This window comes from Mauremys reevesii, linkage group 1 (genome assembly GCF_016161935.1).
Source record: "Mauremys reevesii isolate NIE-2019 linkage group 1, ASM1616193v1, whole genome shotgun sequence".
NCBI classification, from domain to species: Eukaryota; Metazoa; Chordata; order Testudines; family Geoemydidae; genus Mauremys; species Mauremys reevesii.
This window is the reverse complement of record NC_052623.1, coordinates 40,352,995-40,365,645: the sequence shown is the minus strand read 5'-3', so window position 1 is coordinate 40,365,645 and position 12,651 is coordinate 40,352,995. Positions and strand designations below refer to the sequence as shown.

Sequence of the window (12,651 nt, the reverse complement as noted above, 5' to 3'; positions counted from 1 at the left end):
AAGGTGGACAAACTGAGAAGTGGAGCCAAAATCGTGCACTAATATTTTGTACCTCAATTCTTGGCCACAAGAGCGGATTTACCATGAAACAAACTGTGCGGTGGCATGGGGCCCCCAAAATGCAGGAGAAATATCTGACAACCTGCCCCTGAGTCCCAGCCGGCAGCTCAGCAGGGCTCAGGCAGGCAGGCAGCCTGACTGCGTGCCATGGCTGGTGGCCACACGCCGCTGCCAGAAGCATCCAGCATGTCCCTGCAGCCTCTTGTGTGTGTGTGTGTGTGTGTCTGAGTGCTGCCCCCACCCCAAGCACCGACTCTGCAGGTCCCATTTGCCAGGAACTGCCCCGCCTAGAAGCCACTGCTGGAGGGATGTGTGTGCCGGTTGCTTTGGGAGACATGCCACTTGAGGTAAGTGTCAACCCCTGCCCCCTCCCAAACCCCAAGCCCCCTACCCCAGTCCAGAGCCTGCCCCCCACCAGCCCTACTGCACCCCAACCCCCTGCCCCAATCAAGGTACCTCACTTATTTTAATTTACTTCCCATTACTTATAATATAGGAGGAGGATGAAGAAAAAAAGAATGAAAAATGGCGGGGAAGGGGAGAAGATAGGAGAGAATGTTCTTTTTCTTGGCTGGGTTCCGAAGGGGGATGGGGGGCAAAAATGAAGCTGTGCATAGGGCCCAACTAACTCTAAATCCACCAGTGCTTGGATAACTGTATGTCAGACACTAGGTGTCACTAAAAAAATAAAAACAGACATTAGCAGCTATGCCTTTGGGGACCCAATGACAATGTAACTTGCACAGATTGTACTGATCTGAGTAAAATTGCTTTAGGGACTGATGCAATGCCCAGCACAGTCATTGGGATCCCTTTAATTGGATTTAATCAGCATTGAATCAGCTCCTTTCACCAGTAGGAAAGAAGAATCTGGTCTCATGGGCAGGCCAGTAGTTTGCTTTCATTGCATTGGTGCCTGCTGGCCTTTCAATGGAGTTTTATTGACAGAGAGGGTAATTTTATCTTCTATTGTTTGAAGAACATCCAATTTATGATTTTCAATAAAAACTGTTTAGGGTTCCAATCTATAGGGCAGGAGCCAGGGTTTCAATTCTAACAGTTTTGACCAACGACTGTAGCAGATTGCTCCCACCATCTTTTTTACTCCACAGCATCTCATATGTATTTATTAACCAGACAACAATTCCTGGCACTGAAACACTCCACTAGCATAGCAGAAATGAAAGCTCTAATGAGAAGTAATAATTAATAACAGTAATAATAATATTTTCGCACTTTTATGGTGCCTTCCATCCAAGGATCTCAAAGCCCTTCACAAATATGCAAGTAATAAGAACCTATATTGTCCTGAATTTCACAGCAGAAGTCAATCACAATGTAGTCATTCTTTATGCTGTTTCAGACGGCAAGCCTAATGATCAGAAAACAACTCAAGCTCTGTCAATAATATAAGAACGTTTGTTGTTTTATTCTTTTTGGTGGGTACAAAAACCACAGTTTTTTACACAGAACAAGATTATAAATAATATTTGTAACATGAGTGACCCGTAGTCTCTTTTGATTCTACACTGCAGACTGATGATGTACTCTAAACATTTTTTTTGTTTTTCTTAGTTAGACAGATGCAAATCTGTGAAACACTGAATGATGTAACAGAATGAAGGTAACAGCGAACAAGAGGATGACCAACAACTTTTCTAAAAAAAAGTCTCTGAATTTTGTTACAGTGATGGCATTTTATATCAATTATTGCAATGAATTGTTCCCTAAGATGGTTAGAAAAAAGAATTGTGTTGTCCTCTACCGAATTTACATCAGTTAAAAAGCAAGCATGTTTCAATATTCCTCTTTTTTCAAAGAAAATGTAAATAATTTCTTTATTTTTTCACAGGATTTACATATTTATTATTTTCTTATCACAGTTTAGTGATTCGTTTCCACAGCTGGATATTCTTCCATTGTATATATTGATGTTCTGGAGACACAGGTTAGCATGTTCATTGACTTCTATAGCTATTTTCCCCACTTTGTCAAGATAAAGACCAAAATGTTGTCCTTTCTGAGCACGTTCTTCACAGTTTGATGCGCTAATTGGCAAGTCTTATTAGTTTTAAGTCCACTCAAGTGAAATTTGTTGCTGTTAATATATACCCATCCCAGCCCACCTCCCCCCAACAAAACTAAATTATGAATTTTCCTGATATAAAATCTGAGTTTGGGTTTCCGAGCTGAGCTCATGCACACTTTGTTGCTGATGATATCTGGCGCATTTGGATGTACTTCCCAATTCTCAGCCCAATTATTAGTTCATCAATGACACTCCTATGTCGTTATAGTCTGTGCTGTGTGCCCATCAGTCACCAACACAGTTTAATTAAGGCACTCAATTATTTTTTTGTTTTTATGGTAGGTCCGATGCAATTACAGCCAATCCTGAACTTTGTCTAATTGCAGTTCCAGCGTGCACGGCCTTCGGGCAGTCGGGAGTTAATACACGGCCGTTTTCTCCTACACTCCCTGTGATGGATAATCTGGCTTTGTTTCTTATGGCTTCAGAAAAGGTCAGCTAGGATCCAGGAAAAAAGGAAAAGAGAAGAAAGTGTTACAATATTTCTGTTCATCAATAAGCTGGGACACAACAAACACCAAAATATCAAGTTTTAGACATCTGCATTTTTTTTCATATATAAAGTGCATTTAACTACACTGGGGAAAGAAAATAAATCAGACAAAAGATTCTGCTGTTAAAATTTTGTGAAAGGCAAATTCTATGGACAAAGTATAAAATCTCAATTTGCTCAACTGATTAGTAAACCTTAATCTAAAGTGCTTCACACTACACTGATATTCTGCAGCAACCTGAGAAATAATATTCTTTATAGCTGGGGCCTGGCAGGCACTTACTCACATGAATAAAATTACTTATGTGCATAAATGTTTGCAGGATTAGGCTCTAAACTCTGATTAGCAATAAACAACTAAAAATTATAAATAATAAAAATTTAACATAAATTACTTTATAAACCTGGAAACTCTCATTTTGAAAATTTAATCCACTGTTCAAACCTAAGGAAATGTATGGCTTCTATTTGTAAAAAAATATATATATTTACTATTTTCAATCACAGAGAGCTCGCCATAAATCTCATTTCCTAAACATTTGGCTATAAGCGGAGCTGATCAGGAGTTTTCCATTGACTTTTTCTGACTGAAAATGCAGTTTCCAGAAAAGCAACATGTTCCACCGGAAAATTTCAATTTTGCCAACATTTTTTAAAAATTTCCCCCCGGAAAGTCAGAACACAATATTGTGTGTGGGATCAGGTTGACACAAACTGAAATATGTTGGTTAGTTGAAATTAATCAAATATTTTGTTCCAGGTCAGTATGACATTAATTTGTTCCCAGCTGAGCTGCCTGGGTGCCTCATGGGAACTGTAGTTTGGATGCCTCATGCCCCTGTTCTCCTCTATTGGTTAGGATCCTTGGCTGAATTACACTTCCCAGGATATACTAGGGTCTCCCCTTCAGTTGAACCAGCCTGGTGCACCGTGAGATTCCCATGACCTTGATGCATAATGGCAAATGTAGTCAACCCAGAGAGGAGAATGAAGGCAGGAGCAGGGTTGACCTTAGGGAAAATGGCACCCTGGGTGAACTTGTCTTTTGTCCCACAATTGCCCCTGGCCCCCATGGGTTCCCCAGACTCCCCACCCCCCATTCGCCCTGACCCCTGCACTGTGCCCCGTCACTCCTAATCCCTGTACCTTGCTCCTGCGCTCACATAAAGGGAAACTGACCTGGATGCACGGAGCAGCTGGCACTGCTGCTGGCTCCCCCCTTGAACCACTGTTTCTCTGTGCACTCCTAAGGGAGTATGAGGGAGGGAGCAAGGAGTGGCATTAGGCTCCTGCATCCAGGTCACTTTACCCACCTGGGCTGCGTAAGGGGCAGGCAGGAGAGCAGCAGCTCCTGAAGCTCACCTCACAGCACAGCCCAGGTAGGGAAAGTAACATGGATGCACAGAGTGCTTGGTGTTGCTCCTCGCTCCTCCCCTCACAGCCTCCTAGGGGCGTGTGGAGGAACGTTGGGTTGGGAGCAGTATCTGTGTGTCACTGCTTCCCCTTCCCCCCACATGTTCCTCCACTGGGAGGAAGCAGGGAGAAATCTGGGCGCTCCCCCACCAGCGCTTGCTTGCCAGCCGAGAGCAGTTCCTGACACTACACTGGCAGTGCACACCTCTGTGCTGCTGCACGGCACTCCTGGGCAGTCGCTGACGGGGGGCATCCCTCAGCCTGGCCTTGGGCAGAAGGCACCCAAACTACAACAGTTCTAAACAAGTTTTGAAATATTGGAATTTTCCATGAGATGGAAATTCTAATTTTTGACCAGCTCTATCTATAACACAGACAAGTGACCCAGGAAGTGTGGGGCAAAGATAAAATCAGAGACATACTGGAAAATTAGAGGAACAGAAGGGGGAATACTCACATTGAAAAAATGGCTAAAACTGATTTTTACAAAAAAGAAATGAACTGTGGTATTTTCCTGCATTTTATTTGCTATTATTGCTGATATGAGCTTTGTCCCACCTAGTCCAGCTTCTCCTTCTGGCTGAGCCAGCAGTGAAGTTCTAAGCCTGTGTTTGTGAAGTTATTATATATATATATATATACTTGAGAGGGAGAGAGATTGTCAAAGGACAATCTCCAATTGTACAACTACTACAGTACCACCATAAAGAGCACAAAAGTAAAAGCACCATCCCCAATCAATTACCCTAACAAACCTCGATAATGTAACACCCTTGTAGTCTACCTAACTAGGAACGGACCTCAGCAAACAGAAGAGCATTATACCATTCCCTAACGACCAAAAATCTGGGCTGTGGTGAAGCCATTTTTAGGACAGTCAGTTACAGTGTCCAAGACCCACCTCTGAAAGAACAGTGGCTCCAGTCCCACAGCATTCAGATCGAGGGATAGTTAACAAAAACACCGTGGTCTATGATAGCTGTAGTATATATAGAGAGAAATGGTCTCTTAGGTACATGGGATCCCAGCTCATGCCTAGCTTTATGGAGTATCAACAACTTGAATTGCACCAAGAAGCAAATAGGAAGCTTGCAGCTTGCAAAGCACTAGTATAACGTAAGATGGTATAATTTAGCTCATAGTGCTAAATTAATGAGCTGTATATTCTGCACTAGTTGAAGCTTCTAGGTGGTCCTTTAAGGTAGCCCCAAGTAGAGTACAGTAGTCCATTCTGGAAATGACTAAGACATGGAGAAATGGGGAGGTCCAGTCTAAAATAAAACATTCTCTAAGTCAATTGCAAGAAAAAACAACACTTTTTTTTCCTCTTCATCACTTTCCACTGATGATATCAGGAATTTTTGGAGCCAGTGAGGTCCAAAATAAGCCCTAGATTTCAAATCTCTTTGACAAACAGAGTACATATTTCTCAAAAGAGCGAGCTGGCATAATTCTTGACAAGTCTTCCAGAAACATCTCTCTATCCACCAGAACCACCTCCACCTCATTTGGATTGAACTTCAGCCAGTTTTCCAATCCATGACCCCACCATGGTCATGCATTAGGGAAGCAGAGAGACTGAACAATCCAGGGATAAAGAAAAAAAGACATAAGGACCACCTTCATATTTTACATGTACCAATGATTTTGTGGCCCAAACCATCTCACTGCTTTTTCTAGCCCCTCACATACACTTTGAACAGGAAAGGTGACAAAATAGAACCTAGTGGATTCCTAGGCCCTTGGGGATGATGAACAATTTCCCAGATGGAATGGAAGAACAAAACTTCTGAAAAAAAGTGTCCTTTCCCACTAGAGACCAAAGATGGACCAACAACTCCTAATGGGAAACAGCTGAAATAGCTAATGAAATCAGTATGGTACGAGACCACTGAGCAAAGAAACTAGTGCAGCTTCTGAATCATATCATAGTTAAAAACACAGGTACAGTGAAGGGCTAATCCTATCTTGATTGTGCTGTCACAAATTCAGTATCATGGCTTGATGGCAGAATCAATTAGGAGGAGAAGTTGGGCTGGGAGGGAAGAAGCCCTGGTAATTATTGTAGCAAAAGTAGTAAGAAAAAAATATAAAAACATGAACAGTAAATAAGAAGATTGCAGTTAAATCCTGAGACTGTGTGTGTCTGAAAGTCTTTCTTTAAGGTGTGGTCTCTACAAGGTGTTGTGTCTCCTGTGAGATGTTGAGTGCCCTACTCCCATTGACTTAAATGGAAGTCGACAACATTCAGCATCTTGGAGCATTGGACCTTTAATATGTGATGGATATTTTATTCCATTCAGGTTCTTACACAGCCCCGACTACTAGTAGTATCTGGGCAATATGGTCATTTCCTTTCCAAAAATATTAAAGGCAAACTGTGCACCCCATTTTCTAATTTGGACACAAAACTGAAAATGTAAAGTGCAAAATCAATGCAATAAAGATGCTGCTAAAAGTTGCCTATGCCCGCTGTAGCATTTGGCCACTTGTATAATAAGTGATTAGATTAACCAAAAGTATGGGGTTGGGGAGAGAGAGCGAGAGAGCAAGAGAGGCACTTGAACCAGGATCCAGATCTTCAGGACATTCACAGGTTGACAGCCCACTAAGGAAGAGATGATGGGAAGGAAGAGTTGAAAATTATATTTCTTCCCTCCTACCCCACCCCCTCAATTCCTATTTGGCGAGCAACAACTTTGAGCTTGAGATACATCCCTTTCGCCTGCACCCTCACAAGCACCCTGATGTCATTAACCCGTGACACGAGGGAGCTATTTGTATTGTCATACTCGCAGCATCCAGGAGTTAGTCCAAAATGCAGATAAGTGCATAAGATGCCAATAAACACCAAAGAGTGTAAAAATGTAAATTCTCAGGGGCTGGATCTTCACATGACTTTATGCCCATATAGGGAAGTTAGGGATAGAAAGAGTTACTCCACCCCCATTAGTCCCTTACAAGGGCAACCAGGATACCTTGGCTCTAGGTGTGGAAGGGTAAGGGACTCTGTGTGCCTCGTCTCTTGTATGGCTCAGGGTGGGGAAGGTGGAGCATTGACTCCACCCTGCCCCCCAGTGTACCCACCAGTGCAGGTAGCTGGTGTATCAGGGGTGGCAGTTTGGTGCTAGTATAGGCCAGTAGAAAATTAATGCCCATGGGAGTCACCATGGAGGAGCAAGGGAGTTGTGAGTCCTTAAACCACAGTTCCCTCCTTGTGCTGCCCCTGCAGTAGCACAGCAACATGTTGCCTCTTACCAATGGCTGTGTCCCAGAGACACAATGTAGCCCTACATATTCAGACTCACTGGCTCACAGCTAAGGTGGTGTAAGATCTCCCCCCATTTTTAATTCATATATTTTAGAACAGTCACAATTTAGATATTTTATATTGGCTTAAAAACAGAAATGCCCTGGGTTTTCATGCAGGCATTTACCTCATATAACTTCCATGGAGGGTTTGTTTTTTAATATATTGGCAGACCATTGTCCTAATGTGATCTAATTACTTTTGGTTAAATGAGCACAGATGAGGTTCTGAAATGAATAGTGAACACGTGTATGACTGCTCTCTCCGGGAGAGAATCTGAGCCATGGAAATGTATGCAATCATAGTCATAGGCTGTAGGCTGCTAACACTTAACAGTCATTCTCATTAGGAATGTGTAATTGGGTGATGGAAAAATAATATTTTACCAAAGAGTTCAATGATCTCAACTAGCCTCAGTGGTCTTCTAGGTATAAACATATTCTGTTTGAGAAATGTTTAAAATACATACTAACTTGATAAAAATTCTTAGCAAAGTATTATATTAAATATCCTGAGCAGAATAAGCTAGCTGAAAAATATTGAAACTATGAGGGTGTTTTTCATAGGGTTCAAAAAGTTTTTCTTTTTTTTGGGATTTAACATAGTTTTAAGTAGCTAAATATTATTGAAATCATTATCAAAAAGGTTAGCAAAATTAATTTATGTAAACCCAAGTTTTCAGTAAATGAGAAAATAAATGCTATTGTTTCAATAACAATTTCAATAAAAAATTGATAAAATGTTGCAAAAAAATTCTAAAAAATCTAAATACGGTACTTGGAAGAAATGGTGACCTATTCATTTTTTGGAAAAAAGAACATTTTCGACTAAGAAGAAATTTCTTTCAAAAAAATGTAATGAGTTCTAATTCTGGTTTTGTTTGTTTAGGGGGAAAAAATGGAAAACAAGGATTTAAATAAATTCTACCAGTGGAGTAGTCATACCGCCTGTCGCATTATCCTGCCATATTGCACATGCTAAGTGACTTTGGGCCAGGTCAGTATTTGGGTGGGAGCTGGGATTTTTGAAGAATACATTTTGGGTGCATCCTGCTTTGTGAGTTTGATTAGGAATATGGTACAGGTGATTACTCCTGCATGGTGTATTGTTGTGTTAAGTAACAACAATACAGTTAATGGTGTGTAACTTCACCTATAAGTCCCTGAAATGAATTTTCATTATTCCCATTTTAAAAAGAACAATTGCATTTATATTATTATTATTATTATTGCTTACCTTGCTTATACATTGCTTACCTATTTGACATGCACACCCTTGTTCCCTGCAATAGCTTGAGAACATGCTCAGTGTTGGGCAAACCACTCGGGAACTGCAAGGGTAAAAAGCTTTTCATCTGCATTTCGTCTAATTATATTCACAACATGATTTTTTGTTTAAACCTTTAGTTCTGGGAGTTTGCATTGAGCCTTGTATAGTGTTTGATGTCGGCATCTGGAAATCCTAACTCCTGGTGTCACAGGGTTAATGAACATTGCCCTAAACAGTTGGGGTCACCTGGGCATCTGCTACTTAGCCTTCTGATCTAACAGCAGCTGTTAATGTTGGGCACAGTGGTTTTGCCACATTGAAGTAACCTGGACAGTCAAATCTAGGCTAGATTGTTATCAACATTTAGATTTGTATTAAAGGATTGATCTCCTTTCTGTGTTTATGGATTAGTGTGCATGACTCACATTCTCACTAATGAGAGTTAGGTGCATAAATCACTTGTGTATCATTGGAAAACGAGTCCCCTGTTATGATTAAAATATAGCAAGGAAATGTCTGCATGTATATAGAATAATAAATGGGAACACTAAGAAAGCTACAAACAAATGTTATGCTTGGAAAAGCTTCCCAATCAATGTATGCCAAGCCCCCTCCCTCACCTTCTTGAAAACACCCCTGAGAACCCACCTATTCCTTGAAGCGTTCCAGCTATAATGACCATACACCATTCTGTGTTCATTCTGTGTTTGTTCTGTATTGTATTGTTCTGTATTGTACCGGCTGTGTCTTTAGACTGTAAGCTCCTCGGGACAGGGAACTGTTATTTGTTTGGCACACTTCACCTATTGTACAGCGCCGTGTGCTCCAGCGCTATATAAATAATAAATAAAAATAATAATAAATTTTATCTACAATTCTTTCCTGTTAAATCTAGGTGGCAAAATAAAATTTCAATTCCAGATCTACTTCTCACACCTCTTTACTTAAGTTCCATATTCATCATGGTTCTATGATTCCAGAAGAATCTAGCTTAGAACATTTTGTCAAAATTGGAAGAATCTGGTTTGCTAATGGAATGGGACTGAGAGTTCTAGACTGCAACGACTAGGAGGCAGCAATCCTTCCTGCATATTAATTTATAAAGCCTCTAGTATACCTTGGACACTATATAATAATAATATTAATATTAATAATAAACAAGTTCCATTTGTTATTATATGCCACTTAGAAAGGATTTAGTGCTGATCTCAGGAGTAGTTAGATAGCCAGGTTCACACTGCAGAGACCAGCTCTTTCACTATATTAGTAAACCACCCACGCACACCTACTTCGTCATGCTATCTCATAATAGGCGAAACACCATTAACATTTCAGTCACTGAAATCACTACATTTACATCTAAAAGGTATTGCTCCTCAGCAGGATAAAGGGGTAGTCAGTCTTAGTCTGCTGAAAACTGATGTGACTCTCTAAACTCCATTAGCAATATTGGCATTATTTATAGTTATTGCAATGGGACAAGGGTTGACCCAAGGCAGGACTTACTAAACAAATGCTGTGCTAAAGTAGCATCCAATTCCATTCATCAAGGGAGAGGGGTGGAGGGTAGGGAAAAAAGACGAATCACATTTAGAATCATATCACAGTGCTTGCTCTCCCTAAAGCTTTCACTATGGCTTACTGAGGTGCTGCCTAACCCAAATCTTGATTATAATCCCTATAAAAATCTACAAACAGGGCTAATAAATAGTAATTCAATAATAATAAAAGCCCTCAGAAAAATAGGCCAGCCAAGTAACCCAAGCAAGCTGCAGCTCCCTCTACAGAAAGACTCTATTTTTGCTTTAGTATCTAAAATGTCAAATAGCTGTAATGTCCCAACTGATACAGTAAGACCAAACTGTTTTTTTTAAAAAGAGAAGATATTCTTTACATATTAAAAAAGCCTTTGCAATGCAGATGTCTATTAGCAACATAGAGTAGTATACTGTACATCTGCAGCCAAAAAACGGAACCACTTTGCACTGAAATTTTCCAAAATATAAAGCTCTGTTGAGAAGCAAGCATTACCACCACTGGACAGACAGGTCACGACACTGCATTACAAGATGCATCACCCACTCACTGTAGTAGGCCCTAAGTCCTACCCCTAAATTTTAACACTTTCGGTTCCATATACGTTGTAACCTTCTCTATATGTTGCTAAATTCTGGGTATTCTGCGAGGAAGTTGGATTAAAAGTCTGTGCACTCTTTGCCACCTTCATTCGCTTCGCCTCTGCCCTGGACTTGTAACAGAATTCTATCAAAGCCACCAGCATGGCCAAGCCCAAGCCTCCAACCAGAATGTAGAAGACTCCTGCAACGTTGCTGAGACTCAAGGCACTCGTCTTGTCCTGAGGAAACAGAATTGGTAGAGTTAACCACTGACGTCAGACACTCAAAAGCTACACATTATACACTGAAAACATACATAAAAGAGGTTTAACTGAAATTAACTGACAGTCATTTACACAGTTCTTCACAAAAAATCGGCCTATCTGAATTTATAAAATATATATTAAGCGCCATTTCTTCCTGGCAAGCATGGAAATCATTACTTTAGGATGTAATCAGTCACTCGCTAACAGCTGTGAAATGGTACTACCGTTACTTATAACTTTAAACAATGATCTATCTACCTCTATTTAATGAAAATTTTAATAGCAATATGAAACTAGATTTATTTGATGGTCGTTTAAAGCTTTCTAATCCAAAAATCCATTTATGTCAGATGGGACTCTGCATAATTTTATTAACACATAGTGTTCACTTTTGATATGCATCGATATAAAGACTCAGCCAGCCTGGCTTTCAGCTAATTAAATACATACTTAAAGTATGCGACACTTAAGCTGTCTTTCTTAATTAAAGCAAAAACACATTTAATTAACATAACGAATATCCCATACTACCTTAGCCACTGCTGTTTGTTTATTTATTTTTATTTTATTTTATATCTTTTTGGTACCATGGTAATGGATTTGTTACATACAAAATTCTATTAATAGAATTATTTAATGATAAATTAATTTGTGACTAGAAGTTAGTTCTAAGTATTTATAATCATTTAGAAAACAATACTTATTCCTTTTAGTGACGTATTCTTAAGTAGGTGTTATTTTATATATGTTCTCCTTTGTGGGTTTAAAAGAGCAAATTTCTATTGTACATTTCAGTTTGGTTCTGGCAAAAATCTTAATGAGCCTGGTATTTTAGGGATTGAAAATGATGTGCATAATTTTTCAGCACAAGTCTCTAGACTAGGGATTTATTCAGAATTGGACTTTTACATACTACATTGCTTGCATTAAGATATTTATAAAATTCTGTCTTATAAGCTAAAGTCGTTAGCCTCTTGTAACTGCATGAAAGTTTAATTCATGATGAACACTAAACACTACTTGTAGAAATGTTTAATTTAAAGATGCACTATTTGATGTGGGCTTAATGCCTCGGCAAGTAGAAGATAACACTGATGTTGATGCACAAGAGACCTGGACATGAATCCAGGTTGTGGCTGGCTTCTGGCATATGCTTGTACCATTCTTCTCTGCTGGCAGGTCAGTTGTTGTCATGATGCTTGTGGCCAAGAAGAAGGAAGATTTTATTGAGGGGAAATGGTGGCCTAAAGTAAGTGCTAGGTGAAAGCCTCCTAAGCTGTCACATACAGTGATAATGATAGTGACGTTTCTGCCTTAGTAGGGGCTGCATTGCTCTTGGTGGGTTTAAACTCCCTCCTCAGATTTCACTTGCCATGTAGTACAAAACAAGGGGGCAAACTCATTTTCACTTTCATTTTTCCCTCTGGCCTTTAGGGGTCACTCTTGGTGTTATGAAGCAGCAGCCAGTCAATGCCTCTCATATTCCTGTTTAGGCTCTGGGCAAAGGTTGGGAGGTAGAAAGAGGAGCTAGGAGAAAACTGCTGAGATACCCAGAGTTAGGGTGATCATATAGCCCATTCTGGCCAGGAAAGTCCCTTTTTTAAGCCCTGTCCTGGCTGTCCCAACTTTTTGGG

General features: G+C 40.1%; 1 protein-coding gene across 6 annotated transcripts in view; it reads right to left on the bottom strand.

Annotated features, from left to right (window-relative positions):
* Window positions 1-2,422: 2,422 nt before the first annotated feature.
* GRIA4 (glutamate ionotropic receptor AMPA type subunit 4) overlaps window positions 2,423-12,651 on the bottom strand; it is a 297,816-nt gene continuing 287,587 nt past the window's right edge. For 2 of the 6 annotated variants that reach the window (XM_039486995.1, XM_039486984.1), the window contains exons 15-16: window positions 10,856-10,990; window positions 2,423-2,587 (exon numbers count right to left, since the gene is read on the bottom strand). In XM_039486995.1, the coding sequence (XP_039342929.1) occupies window positions 2,423-2,587; window positions 10,856-10,990 (300 nt within the window). Of the gene's footprint in view, window positions 2,588-8,621; window positions 8,696-9,282; window positions 9,466-10,744; window positions 10,991-12,651 lie in introns of those variants that run through there. The other 4 variants (XR_005584303.1, XR_005584304.1, XR_005584298.1 and 1 more) reach the window with 3 other exon arrangements.